This window comes from Oncorhynchus gorbuscha, linkage group LG21 (genome assembly GCF_021184085.1).
Source record: "Oncorhynchus gorbuscha isolate QuinsamMale2020 ecotype Even-year linkage group LG21, OgorEven_v1.0, whole genome shotgun sequence".
Classification (NCBI taxonomy): domain Eukaryota; kingdom Metazoa; phylum Chordata; class Actinopteri; order Salmoniformes; family Salmonidae; genus Oncorhynchus; species Oncorhynchus gorbuscha.
The window spans coordinates 15,889,906-15,904,515 of NC_060193.1; the positions used below are offsets into that span (position 1 = coordinate 15,889,906).

Here is a 14,610-nt window from a genome sequence, read left to right on the forward strand (position 1 = left end):
CTTTATGTTTATATATTCTTCCTATACCCCTTACCTTGTGTCTTCTTTTATATATCAATACCTAATAACAGTAGTCTAGTATGAGGCCTTGGATAGATGAGGACTTTATTACTTTATGTTTATAGATTCTTCCTATACCCCTTACCTTGTGTCTTCTTTTATATATCAATACCTAATAACAGTAGTCTAGTATGAGGCCTTGGATAGATGAGGACTTTATTACTTTATGTTTATAGATTCTTCCTATACCCCCTTACCTTGTCTTCTTCTTTTATATATCAATACCTAATAACAGTAGTCTAGTATGGGGCCTTGGATAGATGAGGACTTTATTACTTTATGTTTATATATTCTTCCTATACTTCTTTTATATATCAATACCTTACCTTGTGTCTTCTTTTATATATCAATACCTAATAACAGTAGTCTAGTATGGGGCCTTGGATAGATGAGGACTTTATTACTTTATGTTTATATATTCTTCCTATACCCCCTTACCTTGTGTCTTCTTTTATATATCAATACCTAATAACAGTAGTCTAGTATGGGGCCTTGGATAGATGAGGACTTTATTACTTTATGTTTATATATTCTTCCTATACCCCCTTACCTTGTGTCTTCTTTTATATATCAATACCTAATAACAGTAGTCTAGTATGGGGCCTTGGATAGATGAGGACTTTATTACTTTATGTTTATAGACTCTTCCTATACCCCCTTACCTTGTCTTCTTCTCTATATATCAATACCTAATAACAGTAGTCTAGTATGGGGCCTTGGATAGATGAGGACTTTATTACTTTATGTTTATAGATTCTTCCTATACCCCCTTACCTTGTCTTCTTCTTTTATATATCAATACCTAATAACAGTAGTCTAGTATGAGGCCTTGGATAGATGAGGACTTTATTACTTTATGTTTATAGACTCTTCCTATACCCCCTTACCTTGTCTTCTTCTTTTATATATCAATAGCTAATAACAGTAGTCTAGTATGAGGCCTTGGATAGATGAGGACTTTATTACTTTATGTTTATAGATTCTTCCTATACCCCCTTACCTTGTGTCTTCTTCTTTTATATATCAATACCTAATAACAGTAGTCTAGTATGAGGCCTTGTATAGATGAGGACTTTATTACTTTATGTTTATATATTCTTCCTATACCCCCTTACCTTGTCTTCTTCTTTTATATATCAATACCTAATAACAGTAGTCTAGTATGAGGCCTTGGATAGATGAGGACTTTATTACTTTATGTTTATATATTCTTCCTATACCCCCTTACCTTGTCTTCTTCTTTTATATATCAATACCTAATAACAGTAGTCTAGTATGGGGCCTTGGATAGATGAGGACTTTATTACTTTATGTTTATATATCCTATACCCCTTACCTTGTCTTCTTCTTTTATATATCAATACCTAATAACAGTAGTCTAGTATGGGGCCTTGGATAGATGAGGACTTTATTACTTTATGTTTATAGACTCTTCCTATACCCCCTTACCTTGTCTTCTTCTTTTATATATCAATACCTAATAACAGTAGTCTAGTATGAGGCCTTGGATAGATGAGGACTTTATTACTTTATGTTTATATACTCTTCCTATAGGCCCCCTTACCTTGTCTTCTTCTTTTATATATCAATACCTAATAACAGTAGTCTAGTATGGGGCCTTGGATAGATGAGGACTTTATTACTTTATGTTTATAGATTCTTCCTATATTCTTCCCCCTTACCTTGTCTTCTTCTTTTATATATCAATACCTAATAACAGTAGTCTAGTATGAGGCCTTGGATAGATGAGGACTTTATTACTTTATGTTTATAGACTCTTCCTATACCCCCTTACCTTGTCTTCTTCTTTTATATATCAATACCTAATAACAGTAGTCTAGTATGAGGCCTTGGATAGATGAGGACTTTATTACTTTATGTTTATATATTCTTCCTATACCCCCTTACCTTGTCTTCTTCTTTTATATATCAATACCTAATAACAGTAGTCTAGTATGAGGCCTTGGATAGATGAGGACTTTATTACTTTATGTTTATAGATTCTTCCTATACCCCCTTACCTTGTGTCTTCTTCTTTTATATATCAATACCTAATAACTAATCTTCTGTTAGTTATTATGCTCGTCAGCTAGTAGTCACTTGGAAACTAGTATTGCTATATGTATTGACTTTTCCAAAGATATATTATTGTCCACACAATGAAATATTATTTAGTGCAATCACTTTAACCTATAACCAGGGTCACTTTCTGTTCAGTGAGAGTGTCAAAGGCGTTTGCTCTCCAGATCGTTAATCTGGCCTAGTTGTCAAAGTTTCAAGCTTTTCTTAAGTCACTCTGTTTTTTGTCTTATACACGTTATTACAATTCAATGGTCTTACAGTCCTAATACATTAATAATGCTCAATCAATCCTTAATGTGCTATGCTATGCCAAATAATATTCCACATATAATTTGCATAAAACACTCCTTTTAACTCTTAAACAAAGCAAATAGCTACTTGATGTCAAAGTAGTCCTGGAGGGCAGGTAGTTTGCTCCCGGTGATGCGTTGCGCAGACCTCACTACCCTCTGGAGAGCCTTACGGTTGTGGGCGGAGCAGTTGCCGTACCAGGCGGTGATACAGCCCGACAGGATGCTCTCGATTGTGCATCTGTAGAAGTTTGTGAGTACTTTTGGTGACAAGCCGAATTTCTTCAGCCTCCTGAGGTTGAATAGGTGCTGCTGCGCCTTCTTCACGATGCTGTCTGTGTGGGTGGACCAATTCAGTTTGTCTGTGATGTGTACGCCGAGGAACTTAAAACTTACTACCCTCTCCACTACTGTTCCATCGATGTGGATAGGGGGATGTTCCCTCTGCTGTTTCCTGAAGTCCACAATCATCTCCTTAGTTTTGTTGACGTTGAGTGTGAGGTTATTTTCCTGACATCACACTCCGAGGGCCCTCACCTCCTCCCTGTAGGCCGTCTCGTCGTTGTTGGTAATCAAGCCTACCACTGTTGTGTCGTCCGCAAACTTGATGATTGAGTTGCAGGCGTGCGTGGCCACGCAGTCGTGGGTGAACAGGGAGTACAGGAGAGGGCTCAGAACGCACCCTTGTGGGGCCCCAGTGTTGAGGATCAGCGGGGTGGAGATGTTGTTTACCTACCCTCACCACCTGGGGGCGGCCCGTCAGGAAGTCCAGTACCCAGTTGCACAGGGCGGGGTCGAGAGCCAGGGTCTCGAGCTTGATGATGAGTTTGGAGGGTACTATGGTGTTAAATGCTGAGCTGTAGTCGATGAACAGCATTCTCACATAGGTATTCCTCTTGTCCAGATGGGTTAGGGCAGTGTGCAGTGTGGTTGAGATTGCATCATCTGTGGACCTATTTGGGCAGTAAGCAAATTGGAGTGGGTCTAGGGTGTCAGGTAGGGTGGAGGTGATATGGTCCTTGACTAGTCTCTCAAAGCACTTCATGATGACGGAAGTGAGTGCTACGGGGCGGTAGTCGTTTAGCTCAGTTACCTTAGCTTTCTTGGGAACAGGAACAATGGTGGCCCTCTTGAAGCAGACTGGGATAGGGATTGATTGAATATGTCCGTAAACACACCAGCCAGCTGGTCTGCGCATGCTCTGAGGGCCAGGCTGAGGGCGCGGCTGGGGATGCCGTCTGGGCCTGCAGCCTTGCGAGGGTTAACACGTTTAAATGTTTTACTCACCTCGGCTCACCTCGGCTGCAGTGAAGGATTATGTAGCAGTTAGTCCAATGTTAGTTCCTTCAGCACTGATGCCCATAAGTATTCTTCCGTTGGGGCGTTGGTTTGGTAGGTCTGTTCATACCACTCCTCCTCAGTCTTCCTATAGGTTGGTTCTTGTTTAATGCCCAGTACTTGTAGTTCCCGTGCATTTGGCTCCCTCTGCTGGTCGCATGCTGTTGTGGCAGTTTCTTCTTTTATTCCCCAGTCAATAGTTGTTCTTAGAGCCCATATATGTGGCTCTGGATCTGGACCGGGCACTGAGGGAGGGGTCTGATCTGTTTTGGCTTTTGCCACATGAGTGAGAGTGTTTGTGTGTGAACACTAATAAACTGATATAGTAAGCCTTAGATTGAAAAATAAATAATACATTAATGTAAATTAAGATTGTTTCATGCTTTAGCTTTTTTGTGTTTTATACCTTATTGATAAAACAGTTTAAATGCTCATTAGTAAATGGTACTAAATTAGGATTGCAGGACATGGTGAGTCAGTGGCCATTTAAACTACCACTTAACGTCCACGCTGCCACTTGTTGTAAACGGATGGAGAATGGGGCTAGGGGAATTCATGTACATTGTTTGTTTACACTAACATTGTTAACAAACATTGTGTAGCTTTACCATTTAAGCTCCTCAGAGAATTGCACGCCAAGGAAATTGACATTTTTTGCCGTTTTCACGATGGCCCCGTTGATGAGGATGCCTGGTTCCTCCTGAAGTCCACAATGAGCTCCTTTGTTTTGCTGACGTTGAGGGAGAGGTGGTTTTCCTGGCACCAGAGTCAGAGTGCCTACCTCCTCCCTGTAGGCCCTCTCGTCGTTGTTGGTAATCAGGCCTTCTACTGCCATTTCATCAGCGAACTTGATGATGAGTTGGAACTGTGTGAAGCCATGCAGTTTTGGGAATACAGAGAGTAAGGGAGGGGACTAAGGACACATGCTTGTGGTGCCCCACGTGCAGAGGGCAGCGTGTCATTTAGTCCAGGACCCAGTTGCATAGGGAGGAGTTCAGTCCCAGGGATTTGAGATTTCTGGTGAGCTTAGACTGCACTATGGTATTTAAAGCTGAGCTGTAGTTGATGAACAGCATCCTCACAAATACACTCCTCTTGTCCAGGTGGATGAAGGCCCTGTGAAGTGAAATGGCGATTTGGTCGCCCGTGGATCTGTTAGGATGTAGGCCAATTGGAGAGGGTTGAGTGTGTCGGGGGGGGGGGGTGATCGAGTCTTTGAAAAGCCTCTCGAAGCACTTCATAATGACGGAAGTCAGTGTTATGGGTCAGTAGTCATTCAATTCAGTTACATGGTTTCACATGTGAAATTATATTTCACAAATGCAAAACATGGACATTTCAAACGTGAAATCATGTTTTTTCTGTAATGATAAGCTGAGGCAATTAAAAGTTATACTGTTCAAGGGTGAATGGCTATGTAGAAATCAGAGATTGCACCTTTAAATTAATGTACAGGACAGATTTGGTAATCAGTAACCTGAATATGGCATGTTGTTATTTATTTCAAGCTAATATTTGTGCAATGTGACTTTCTTTGTTTTAGTGCTGAATACATACATCAACTCTGGACACTCTGAAGATGATGGTAGATATTTGTTCTCTTCATCAAGACTCCCATCTCTTAATGCTTCATCATATTTCTTTATTTGTGATTTTTAAAGTTGATTTTGTCTGGACATGTTTTGAGTGTCTCAAAATAACATGTGTAAGGGAATTGTATCATGCTGGTTTGATTTTGTGCAGGAGTGTTCGAAGGTTGTTCTGACCATACACCCCAACAGCTCCCAGATATTCAATGGCTCTGTTCTTATAACCACTTGAAAGTGGGCCTCATTTAAAGGATGCTGTTTAGTTTTAAAAACACATGTTGTATGTTTCTGCAGCTCTGCTCAAAGCTACACTGACTGTAGAACCAAACCCTGTGTTCCCTGGAGAGACAGACGTGTTCAGAGTAACTGATTCTGACAGTATCTGGAACTATCAGTGGTACAAAGACAGGAAAGATAATTGTTACAGGAATTAAATTCCTCTGTTTTAATACCCAATTAAAATGAATCACTCTTTCAATTCATAAGAGTTTGTATGACCCTTATTTGTATAAAATGGACAGAGACCAGCCTTTGAAATCAACCAGATGTGTTTTTCTCGTGAGTACTGAACATGATACATTTTATCACAGGTTATAAACTGAAAATGACGTCAGCGTTTTCTAAATGTTCTGTCTCTTCTTGACACTGATAGAAAGGCTCTATAGTTCTCAAGCCTTCCCACCTCGCCTAGAGCCAAGGTCAGCCTGTGTAGATATAGTTAATAGATATAGTTAATTCATTTCTACCAAGGAACAGACAGTCATTGTTCTAATTCTTGATTATAATTACACACATTATATTCAGTACTAGGATTAAAAAGAAAATTCATACAAATACAGTAACATAATAGTATTCTGATTAGTCAGTCCTGATTGAAATGTATACATAATTAGTCATTATTGATAAAAATTCCCTTAACAATAATGTACTACCCCAGTCTGTCAAACACACTATAACAGGAGACACCCTCACCATCAGCACTCGGCGGTCCCGTTCTGTGCGCTTGTGTGGCCTACCATATTGCAGCCGTTGTTGCTCCTAAACGTTTCCACTTCACAATAACAACACTTACAGTTGACTACAGTTAGCTCTAGCATGGTAGAAATCTGACAAACTGACTTGTTAGACAGGTGGCATCCTATGACCGTGTATAACTGTTTCTACAGCTCTGCCCACGGCCTCAGTGAAGATAGTCACTCCACAGGGTCTCCTCTACCCTGGAGAGACAGTCACTCTGCAGTGTGACATATCAGGCTACAAAGACTGGACGTACCGCTGGTTCAGAGACAACCATCACCTTCCCAGTCAGACCAGTAAAGCCATAGATATCACCATCCCCATCACTCAGACTGGTCAGGTTTGTCAGTACAGGTGTGAGGGGCTGAGGACAGATCGGCCACAGAGGTCACAACCCAGTGATGTCGTCACCATCAGTGTCACTGGTAAGTTCACTATAGTCAGTATCACTATAACAGGTCAATTTGAAACAGCTCTAGTTATGTATCCAGTTTGGAATGCAGTAGTTAGTGTTTCAACCGAGGACAGACTATTTTTACTGGCTCGGCACTTCAGCACTCGGCGGTCCCATTCTGTGCGCTGGTGTGAACTACCATATTGCAGCCGTTGTTGCTCCTAGACGTTTCCACTTCACAATAACAGCACTTACAGTTGACCGGGTTAGCTCTATCATGGCAGAAATCTGAAAAACTGAGTTGTTAGACAGGTGGCATCCTATGACGGTGTCACATTGAAAGTCACTGAGCTCTTCAGTAAGGCCATTCTACTGCCAATGTTTGTCTATGGAGATTGCATGGCTGTGTGCTTGATTTTATACTCATGTCAGCAACGGGTGTGGCTGAAAAAGCCGAATCCAATCATTTGAAAGGGTGTCCACATACTTTTGCATATATAGTTTATATGTCTAAAATAATAGTTACCGTACTACTTACTGAAGTCAGATCATACTTTGGAAAGATTGTTGCTCTGACTGCATTTGTCTTTATATACATTTATGTGAATTCTAACTGAATTGAGTCAACATATGTCAAATATACTTTTATCACAATGTTACAGCATCAGCTGAATTACCAGACAGGTATCCAAATGTTTTGTACATTATTTTCACAGCTCTTCCCAAAACGACTCTGACTGTGAAGCCAAACCCTGCATTCACTGGAGAGACAGTCACTCTGATGTGTTCAGTTACGTATGACAGTAGATGGAACTATCAGCAGTACAAAGACTGGAATTATAATGTAGTGTCCCAGTCTGTCAGACACACTATAACAGGAAACACCTTCACTATCAGTAGAGCTGCTGAGTCTGACCAGGGTCAGTACTGGTGTGAAGGGGACAGAGCGTCTAGACCCATATCTTCACAACCAAGTGATCCTCTCACTCTCACTGTAAAGGTGAGTTACTTTGTGTTTTTGTCATAAAGATGGACACTATTTATATTGTGTCAGAATTCTTCGTTAAAGTATTGGGACAGTGTTGTTCTGTGAAGTCTCCAAACTCCAAAGCAAAAACAAACATATTGTTAAATAAGTTTAGTACAGAGTAATTGTTTATATACACACTGTATTTCTATTGAGAGGAGTCTGTCCTGTACACTGACTCCTAAACTTCATGTTTGAACATAAAGGAAAACATTTATATAGAGGTTTCATCTTTGTATCTGTGCCATTATGGTGTCTTTTACAACACGGGCAGCACATCTACATGTTAATGTTGCATGTGCCATAATCTACCAACTATGTTACAGAGGACCACCATGTGGGTAGTGGACACTTCAGGAAAAAGAGAAGAGTTTTGAGATGAATAGACAACAGGGGTTCCAACCCTCCAAGACCCCAAACATTGACAAACATTTGACCAAAACACTACTACTACTACAAACTTCTCTTCTGTACTGTACCCTACTATACTGGACTCTACTGTACTGTACCCTACTCCACTGTACTGTACTGTACCCTACTCTACTGTACTCTACTGTACTGTACCCTACTCTATTGTACTGTGCTCTACTGAACCGTGCCCTACTCTATTGTACTGTACTCTACTGAACTGTACCCTAATCTATTGTACTGTACTCTACTGAACTGTACCCTACTCTATTGTACTGTGCTCTACCCCAACTCTACCCTATTCTAGTGTACTGTACTGTACCCTACTCTATTGTACTGTAATCTAGTGAACTGGTCCCTACTCTATTGTACTATAATCTAGTGAACTGGAACCTACTCTATCGCACTGTGCTCATCTGAATTGTACCCTACTCTATTGTACTGTACTCTACTTTACTGTACCCTACTCTACTGTACCCTACTCTATTGTACTGTGCTCAACTGTACTGTACCCTACTCTATTGCACTGTACCCTAATCTACTGAAATGTACCCTACTCTATTGTACTGTACTCTACTGTACTGTACCCTACTCTATTGTACTCTACTGTACTGTACCTTACTCTACTGTACTCTACTGTACTGTACCCTACTCTATTGTACTGTACAGAACTGTACCCTAATCTATTGTACTGTACTCCACTGTACCCTACTCTATTTTACTGTGCTCTTCTGAACTGTACTCTACTGTACTCTAATTGAATGTTTTGCACTGTGCTCTACTGAACTGTACCCTACTCTATTGTACTGTAATCTAGGGAACTGGAACCTACTCTATCGCACTGTGCTCATCTGAATTGTACCCTACTCTATTGTACTGTACCCTACTCTATTGTACTGTGCTCCACTGTACTGCACTCTACTGAACTGTACCCTACTCTATTGTACTGTGCTCCACTGTACTGTACTCTACTGTACTCTAATTGAATGTTTTGCACTGTGCTCTAGTGAACTGGAACCTACTCTATTGCACTGTGCTCATCTAATTGTACCCTACTCTATTGTACTGTACTCTACTTTACTGTACCCTACACTACTGTACCCTACTATATTGTACTGTGCTCTACTGAACAATACCCTACCCTATTGCACTATCCTCTCCTTTACTGTACCTTACTCTATTGTACTGTGCTCTACTGAACTATACCCTGCTCTACTGAACTATACTCTACTCTATTGTACTGTACTGTACCCTACTCTATTGTACTGTGCTCAACTGTACTGTACCCTACTCTATTGCACTGTACCCTAATCTACTGAAATGTACCCTACTCTATTGTACTGTACTCTACTGTACTGTACCCTACTCTATTGTACTCTACTGTACTGTACCTTACTCTACTGTACTCTACTGTACTGTACTCCCTACTCTACTCTATTGTACTGTACAGAACTGTACCCTAATCTATTGTACTGTACTCCACTGTACCCTACTCTATTTTACTGTGCTCTTCTGAACTGTACTCTACTGTACTCTAATTGAATGTTTTGCACTGTGCTCTACTGAACTGTACCCTACTCTATTGTACTGTAATCTAGGGAACTGGAACCTACTCTATCGCACTGTGCTCATCTGAATTGTACCCTACTCTATTGTACTGTACCCTACTCTATTGTACTGTGCTCCACTGTACTGCACTCTACTGAACTGTACCCTACTCTATTGTACTGTGCTCCACTGTACTGTACTCTACTGTACTCTAATTGAATGTTTTGCACTGTGCTCTAGTGAACTGGAACCTACTCTATTGCACTGTGCTCATCTGATTGTACCCCCTACTCTATTGTACTGTACTCTACTTTACTGTACCCTACACTACTGTACCCTACTCTATTGTACTGTGCTCTACTGAACTATACCCTACTCTATTGCAAGGGCCTCTCCTTTACTGTACCTTACTCTATTGTACTGTGCTCTACTGAACTATACCCTGCTCTACTGAACTATACTCTACTCTATTGTACTGTACCCTACTCTATGGAACTGTACCTTACTCTATTGCACTGTGCTCTCCTTTACTGTACCTTACTCTATTGTACTGTGCTCTACTGTACTATACCCTACTCTATTGCACTGTCCTCTCCTTTACTGTACCTTACTCTATTGTACTGTGCTCTACTGAACTTTACCCTACTCTATTGTACTGTACCCTACTCTATTGTACTGTACTCTACTGAACTGTACCCTACTCTATTGTACTGTGCTCTACCCCAACTCTACCCTATTCTAGTGTACTGTACTGTACCCTACTCTATTGTACTGTAATCTAGTGAACTGGTCCCTACTCTATTGTACTATAATCTAGTGAACTGGAACCTACTCTATCGCACTGTGCTCATCTGAATTGTACCCTACTCTATTGTACTGTACTCTACTTTACTGTACCCTACTCTACTGTACCCTACTCTATTGTACTGTGCTCAACTGTACTGTACCCTACTCTATTGCACTGTACCCTAATCTACTGAACTGTTCCCTGCTCTATTGCACTGTCCTCTCCTTTACTGTACCTTACTCTATCGTACTGTGCTCAACTGTACTGTACCCTACTCTATTGCACTGTACCCTAATCTACTGAACTGGTCCCTACTCTATTGTGCTGTAATCTAGTGAACTGGAACCTACTCTATTGCACTGTGCTCATCTGAATTGTACCTACTCTATTGTACCTACTCTATTGTACTGTACTCTACTTTGCTGTACCCTACTCTACTGTACCCTACTCTATTGTACTGTGCTCTCTAATGAACTATACCCTACTCTATTGTACTGTACCCTACTCTATTGTACTGTACCCTACTCTACTGTACTGTGCCCTACTCTACTGTACCCTACACTATTGTACTGTGCTTTACTGAACTATACCCTACTCTATTGAACTGTACCTTACTCTATTGTACTGTACCCTACTCTACTTGTACTGTACCCTACTCTACTGTACCCTACACTATTGTACTGTGCTTTACTGAACTATACCCTACTCTATTGTACTGTACCCTACTCTATTGTACTGTACCCTACTCTATTGTACTGTGCCCTACTCTACTGTACCCTACACTATTGTACTGTGCTTTACTGAACTATACCCTACTCTATTGTACTGTACCCTACTCTATTGTACTGTACCCTACTCTACTATACCCTACTCTATTGTACTGTACCCTACTCTACTATACCCTACTCTATTGTACTGTACCCTGCTGTGCCCTGCTCTACTATACCCTACTCTATTGTACTGTACCCTACTCTCTACTACTCTGTTGTGCTGTGCCCCCTACTCTATTGTACTGTACCCTACTCTACTATACCCTACTCTATTGTACTGCACCCTACTCTACTATACCCTACTCTATTGTACTGTACCCTACTCTACTATACCCTACTCTATTGTACTATACCCTACTCTATTGTACTGTACCCTACTCTACTATACCCTACTCTATTGTACTGTACCCTACTCTACTATACCCTACTCTATTGTACTGTACCCTACTCTACTATACCCTACTCTATTGTACTGTACCCTACTCTATTGTACTGTACCCTACTCTACTGCCCTACTCTATTGTACTGTACCCTACTCTACTATACCCTACTATATTGTACTGTACCTTACTCTATTGTACTGTACCCTACTCTACTATACCCTACTCTATTGTACTGTACCCTACTCTATTGTACTGTACCCTACTGTACCTACTGTACCCTACTCTATTGTACTGTGCTCTACTGAACTATACCCTACTCTTTTGCACTGTCCTCTCCTTTACTGTACCTTACTCTATTGTACTTTGCTCTACTTTACTATACCCTACTCTATTGTACTGTACCCTACTCTTTTGTACTGTACCCTACTCTATTGTACTGTGCCCTACTGTACTATACCCTACTCTATTGCACTGTACCCTAATCTACTGAACTGTTCCCTGCTCTATTGTATTGGTTATCTTATGCTTGTGTGCGGCTTCCCAGCCATGGAAACCCATATCATGAAGCTCCCAACGAACATTTATTGTGCTGAGTTTGCTTCTAGAGGCAGTTTGGAATGCAGTAGTTAGTGTTTCAATGGAGGACAGACAATCTTTACGCGCTCCGCACTTCAGCACTCGGCGATCCCGTTCTGTGCGCTGGTGTAAACTACCATATTGCAGAAGTTGTTGCTCATAGATGTTTCCACTTCACAATAACAGCACTTACAGTTGACTACAGTTAGCTCTATCATTGCAGAAATCTGACAAACTGAGTTGTTAGACAGGTGGCATCCTATGACGGTGTCACATTGAAAGTCACTGAGCTCTTCAGTAAGGCCATTCTACTGCCAATGTTTGTCTATGGAGATTGCATGGCTGTGTGCTTGATTTTATACACATGTCAGCAACGGATGTGGCTGAAAAAGCCGAATCCACTAATTTGAAAGCGTGTCCACATACTTTTGCATATATAGTTTATATGTCTAAAATAATAGTTACCGTACTACTTACTGAAGTCAGATCATACTTTGGAAAGATTGTTGCTCTGACTGCATTTGTCTTTATATACATTTATGTGAATTCTAACTGAATTGAGTCAACATATTTCAAATATACTTTTATCACAATGTTACAGCATCAGCTGAATTACCAGACAGGTATCCAAATGTTTTGTACATTATTTTCACAGCTCTTCCCAAAACGACTCTGACTGTGAAGCCAAACCCTGCATTCACTGGAGAGACAGTCACTCTGATGTGTTCAGTTACGTATGACAGTAGATGGAACTATCAGCAGTACAAAGACTGGAATTATAATGTAGTGTCCCAGTCTGTCAGACACACTATAACAGGAAACACCTTCACTATCAGTAGAGCTGCTGAGTCTGACCAGGGTCAGTACTGGTGTGAAGGGGACAGAGCGTCTAGACCCATATCTTCACAACCAAGTGATCCTCTCACTCTCACTGTAAAAGGTGAGTTACTTTGTGTTTTTGTCATAAAGATGGACACTATTTATATTGTGTCAGAATTCTTCGTTAAAGTATTGGGACAGTGTTGTTCTGTGAAGTCTCCAAACTCCAAAGCAAAAACAAACATATTGTTAAATAAGTTTAGTACAGAGTAATTGTTTATATACACACTGTATTTCTATTGAGAGGAGTCTGTCCTGTACACTGACTCCTAAACTTCATGTTTGAACATAAAGGAAAACATTTATATAGAGGTTTCATCTTTGTATCTGTGCCATTATGGTGTCTTTTACAACACGGGCAGCACATCTACATGTTAATGTTGCATGTGCCATAATCTACCAACTATGTTACAGAGGACCACCATGTGGGTAGTGGACACTTCAGGAAAAAGAGAAGAGTTTTGAGATGAATAGACAACAGGGGGGTTCCAACCCTCCAAGACCCCAAACATTGACAAACATTTGACCAAAACACTACTACTACTACAAACTTCTCTTCTGTACTGTACCCTACTATACTGGACTCTACTGTACTGTACCCTACTCCACTGTACTGTACTGTACCCTACTCTACTGTACTCTACTGTACTGTACCCTACTCTATTGTACTGTGCTCTACTGAACCGTACCCTACTCTATTGTACTGTACTCTACTGAACTGTACCCTAATCTATTGTACTGTACTCTACTGAACTGTACCCTACTCTATTGTACTGTGCTCTACCCCAACTCTACCCTATTCTAGTGTACTGTACTGTACCCTACTCTATTGTACTGTAATCTAGTGAACTGGTCCCTACTCTATTGTACTATAATCTAGTGAACTGGAACCTACTCTATCGCACTGTGCTCATCTGAATTGTACCCTACTCTATTGTACTGTACTCTACTTTACTGTACCCTACTCTACTGTACCCTACTCTATTGTACTGTGCTCAACTGTACTGTACCCTACTCTATTGCACTGTACCCTAATCTACTGAAATGTACCCTACTCTATTGTACTGTACTCTACTGTACTGTACCCTACTCTATTGTACTCTACTGTACTGTACCTTACTCTACTGTACTCTACTGTACTGTACCCTACTCTATTGTACTGTACAGAACTGTACCCTAATCTATTGTACTGTACTCCACTGTACCCTACTCTATTTTACTGTGCTCTTCTGAACTGTACTCTACTGTACTCTAATTGAATGTTTTGCACTGTGCTCTACTGAACTGTACCCTACTCTATTGTACTGTAATCTAGGGAACTGGAACCTACTCTATCGCACTGTGCTCATCTGAATTGTACCCTACTCTATTGTACTGTACCCTACTCTATTGTACTGTGCTCCACTGTACTGCACTCTACTGAACTGTACCCTACTCTATTGTACTGTGCTCCACTGTACTG

General features: G+C 40.6%; 1 protein-coding gene across 1 annotated transcript in view; it reads left to right on the forward strand.

Moving 5' to 3' along the window:
• Positions 1 to 14,610, forward strand: part of LOC124008794 (obscurin-like) — a 77,103-nt gene that overhangs the window by 22,282 nt on the left and 40,211 nt on the right. Inside the window, exon 2 of the mRNA XM_046320349.1 lies at positions 5,314 to 5,355. Within this exon, the coding sequence (XP_046176305.1) occupies positions 5,314 to 5,355 (42 nt within the window). The remainder of the gene's footprint in view (positions 1 to 5,313; positions 5,356 to 14,610) is intronic.